The sequence below is a fragment of the Plasmopara halstedii genome, assembly GCF_900000015.1.
Source record: "Plasmopara halstedii genome assembly, contig: Scaffold_1583, whole genome shotgun sequence".
NCBI classification, from domain to species: domain Eukaryota; phylum Oomycota; class Peronosporomycetes; order Peronosporales; family Peronosporaceae; genus Plasmopara; species Plasmopara halstedii.
The window spans coordinates 595,635-599,717 of record NW_020188494.1 but is presented as its reverse complement, the minus strand read 5'-3'; the positions used below and the strand labels follow the sequence as shown (position 1 = coordinate 599,717).

Below are 4,083 nucleotides of genomic sequence, written 5' to 3'. Positions count from 1 at the left end.
ATCGATGCTTCGAGAAAATCGTTCCCACTTTAGCTCATCATTTTGTATACTCTATATATCTTTGCACTCTCCATTCTTACGAGTTCTTCTACACCGACACATGTACCTTATCTTTGCAGCAAACTTTCATGTGTTTTATGCGAACGAGCGGATGAGGGTTCTCGTATAATTCGTCAATCACATAACTGACGCACATTTTTATGCTACTGTAGTTTGTGGTTATGATGACTAGCCTCACAAAATAATCAAACAGCCCATAGGATCGCACTGTTAGTAATTCGAACTGGACGTTTTCAATCGACAATACATAGCAATTGTGACGACAGTTGACTATTTCTGCTTGAAGCAATAAGGAAGTTTTGATGCGTTTGTACTCGTTCTTCATCCTTTTCGTATTGAAGTTATACACGAGCATTGCTCCTAGAGTGGAGGCGAACCAATTAGAAAACTCTGGTGTCGAACCAGTCTCTGAACCTATCACATTTGCTGCGAACGAGAGCGAGGATGACCCAGAAGTAGCTGGACAATCTCTAGACAATAAGAGAAAAGGCACAATCGCCACTCATAGCGTCACAAACGAAGAGAGAAATGGAGCGAATATGAGATTATATCCAGAAGAGGTAAAAAGTTTCAACTTATTGTCTAACAGTCAACTGATACTAGACGGGAAACAAGTGGGTCTCGCGCGCATTGAAGAACTTCTGGCAGAGCGATCAGGAAAGGGCATTGCCCTAAGAAACAGCAAGGTGTCTCGTGTAAAAGACTTGTTTCGGTCCAAGAAAGCTTTAAATGCAGCAGAAAAGAAAGCTGCGGCAAAACATCAAGCAAAGGTGGATACACTGCTTGGGTCTATTCTTACGAAAATCAATCCAGATGTTGATAAAAAGAACGTATTTGATCCTGTTACGTTTTTCAGCAAGTTGCGCTTCACACACGCAGACCTCAACGGTGGCCTGATTACTGCTTGGCTTAAGTACTTCTATAGGCACAAAATCGAAGGCTCTCAATCTGGCGAAATGGATCCCATTCTTGTCAAGTATGAAGCTTTCGATATGCTCATGAAAATTGGTGAAACGAAAGCGGAAGACCTGATTTCTTTGTTTCAAAGAGCAGCATCTGCATCTGACACGAAGTATAAGTCCTTCTGTGAGAGTATGCATGATCTGGCTCAACGAGAGAGCCAATCAAGTATTTTTTTTGCTCGAAAAGGCTCGAACACCCCTGAGGATTTCTACAAGGAGTTAAATATTAAGGCTCCTGGAGCGAATCTGGTTTTTTTTCAGTGGCTCAGATATTGCCAACGTTACGAACAGGGTTTAAAGGACACCGTTGATGCCGAGATTGTTTATGGCTCAGTGGCGAACAAACTGTTAGAAGATAAATCTTACAATCAAATCGCGAAGCTAATGAAATCACTCAGTAAGGTGCAAAGTTACGAGAAGGTGGCAAATGATATCGAATTAGCTACGCGAATGCAAAAAGCAAAAAGAATGGTTGACAAGGGATATACACCGGAAATCGTTTATAATGATTTTTTTCCAGATGGCACGAACCCTGCTGAACACACGGACAATTTTTTTCTGCTGCTTGAATTTGCCGAAGTGTATAAAGCCAAGAATGGGTATACAACAGAGAACCTGGTTACATTGTTAACAAAGAAGAGCGATGAAGGTCAATACTTGATGATGGATGCTCATCTGCTTGAGAAGGCTGAGAGTTGGAGCTCTCCGAAAGTCAAGGAAACTGTCAATGAGGCTCTGGAGCTGATTTTTCAGATGATGTCAACGAAGCATTTCAAATTGTCTGAATATGCTCATTGGTACAACTCAGACAAGTATTTTCCGAATTTATTGCAAAAGTATTACGATTACGTGGCGAAAAAGTAAGCGCGGATGCCGATTATGGAGTCAACTTCGACTTGATATAATAAAAATCGACTAGTCTCGTTTCGACCACTTCCACGAGAGTCAAATCAACTTGGTAAGGATTTGCGTGATTATTTTACTGATTTTTGTATGTCCATCGAGCGTTTGCTGTAGCGAATTTTCATGCTCAATTGCGTTGTAGGTCATTAACTAGCAAAAGTCATCAAGTCAATTGATCAATTTTGTTGTATCTTCCTGGTAAATCTTTACTTCGTAGCTGACTGCGTGAATACTTGACTTCGGGCCAAGAATACTGGAAAAAATCGAAATGGACGATTCTACCTTTTGGATCAATGTAAGTCCGACAAATTGTCCACCGAGATTTTCCAGGTCTGAAGAACAACTGCGTGAACTCCGCACATCACAAATGAAGCGACATTTAGACAAACTCACGTGTGATGTAAGGACTCCTTGAAAGTAAGGGCCACAACGCAACAAGCCGATGAACGGAGCAGCCTCGTGCCAACACTTAAGAACATATTACAGATCCAATGAACACGGTAAGCTTTGTATTACTTTCTCTTGATATAAGCCACCGCATCAAATAAATGCTGTTGTCATGGCATCATCGATCTGCTACCACAAAAGCAAATTGTATCACGACATATTACCACCAGACCGAAATCGACATAGACGCGTATCTAAAATAATCCTTGACGACCTCTTTCATGAGTTCGTGATTTTATTCGGATAGAAACACTTTTATTTCTGCAATTGTGTACAATTACTAGTGCTAATTATTGACTCGTCGTCATCGCCGCATTCGTCACCACCGGGATCGTCATACGACCGATAGTCTATCTAAAATAAAGCAAAATCGTCAAAATTTAGCTTTTTATACCATATGACTAAAACATCACATCAGACCAACCTTATGTTTGGTGTGTTCACGGTACCTGGCCAACTCATGGTGTATGGTAGGGGAAAGCGGATGTTCCGATGTTTGAAAAGCTGCAGCAGAGATAGAACCATTAATCCACGGATGATCCAACACTTGTTTCATGCTAAATCGATCATCTGGATCGAGCACCAACAAGTGCCGCACGAGGTCTTTCGCTTCGTTGCTAATAGTCGCCCAGCCATCATCATCAAACTCAAATTTGCAAGATTTAATACTTGCAATCATTTCATTATCTGAACGGTCGCCTTCCGGATCAAATGGATGGTAGCCACACAATAAAATGTACAAGATCGTTCCTAAACTCCACGAGTCCACCTTATCATCATATCCAAATGTTGATCCAGACCCCGAGATCATTTCGGGTGCTGAATATCCCCAAGTACCACATTTTGTCTTTAAATTTGTTCCTGCGAAAATCTTGGCCAATCCAAAGTCCGCGACTTTAACAACAGCATTATGGTCATCGGAATTCGACAGCAAAATATTTTCTGGCTTTAAGTCCCGATGCACGATGCCACACCTGTAATGTACGAAGCAATATTAGAAGGCACAAATCCAAGAGCTCACTTTTTCTTACATACTCGTGTAAATACTGCACAGCTCGTGCCATATCGCGCACATGACGCACACAATCTTCCTCTGAGTATGCTCCTTTTTCCGCCAATCTTTCAAATAGTTCGCCCCCAGTACAGAGCTCTAATACCAAGTGCACCTCGCGCGCTGTTTCAAACACGTCAATGAGCTCTACAATGTTCGGATGCCGCTTTACACGACGCAATGCCATAATCTCAGCGCGCAGTCTTTTTGGGTCCGTCATGAACCGCTTGATCTTTTTAATAGCAACAGCGCGGTTTGTACGACGGCAACGACCACGACAAACCGTTGCGTAGTGACCACTACATTAAAATGTAACACAAAAGTCACATTATACGCCTGATGAAAGATCTAACGCCACAAATAACTAACAAAACGATTGCGTACCGCCCTAAAAGTTCAGTCTGCACTTCGTATAACTCTTCTATCCGACGATTTGAGATTGCAAAGCTTGACATGGCATTTTTACTTAAACTGGAAGTTTCTTGCACTTCAGCAGATGCTAAAGTCTCGAAGCTGCTTGTATTGTCAATATTTAGTTCTGGTGGAAGGCTAAGAACGTTGTTGCCGGGCAATACTGTGTCTGACATGACAGACGTCTGATTGCCCATGCATTCACCCCTTTGAAGAGACGTATAATCAATCACCTCTAAATGTATATTA

General features: G+C 41.8%; 2 protein-coding genes across 2 annotated transcripts; one reads left to right on the top strand and one right to left on the bottom strand.

The window, feature by feature from the left end:
• Positions 1-362: 362 nt before the first annotated feature.
• PHALS_01712 (uncharacterized protein) lies at positions 363-2,146 on the top strand (the record flags this gene model as incomplete). The annotated part of the gene is made up of 4 exons (XM_024716156.1): positions 363-1,882; positions 1,942-1,980; positions 2,040-2,063; positions 2,143-2,146. 4 exons carry the CDS (start codon positions 363-365, stop codon positions 2,144-2,146), a joined length of 1,587 nt encoding a protein of 528 aa, XP_024581783.1.
• A 481-nt stretch (positions 2,147-2,627) lies between these two features.
• Positions 2,628-4,031, bottom strand: PHALS_01711 (camk camk1 protein variant partial; the record flags this gene model as incomplete). Its single annotated transcript, XM_024716155.1, has 4 exons — positions 2,628-2,726; positions 2,797-3,346; positions 3,408-3,722; positions 3,808-4,031. 4 exons carry the CDS (start codon positions 4,029-4,031, stop codon positions 2,628-2,630), a joined length of 1,188 nt encoding a protein of 395 aa, XP_024581782.1.
• Between the last annotated feature and the right edge of the window lie 52 nt (positions 4,032-4,083).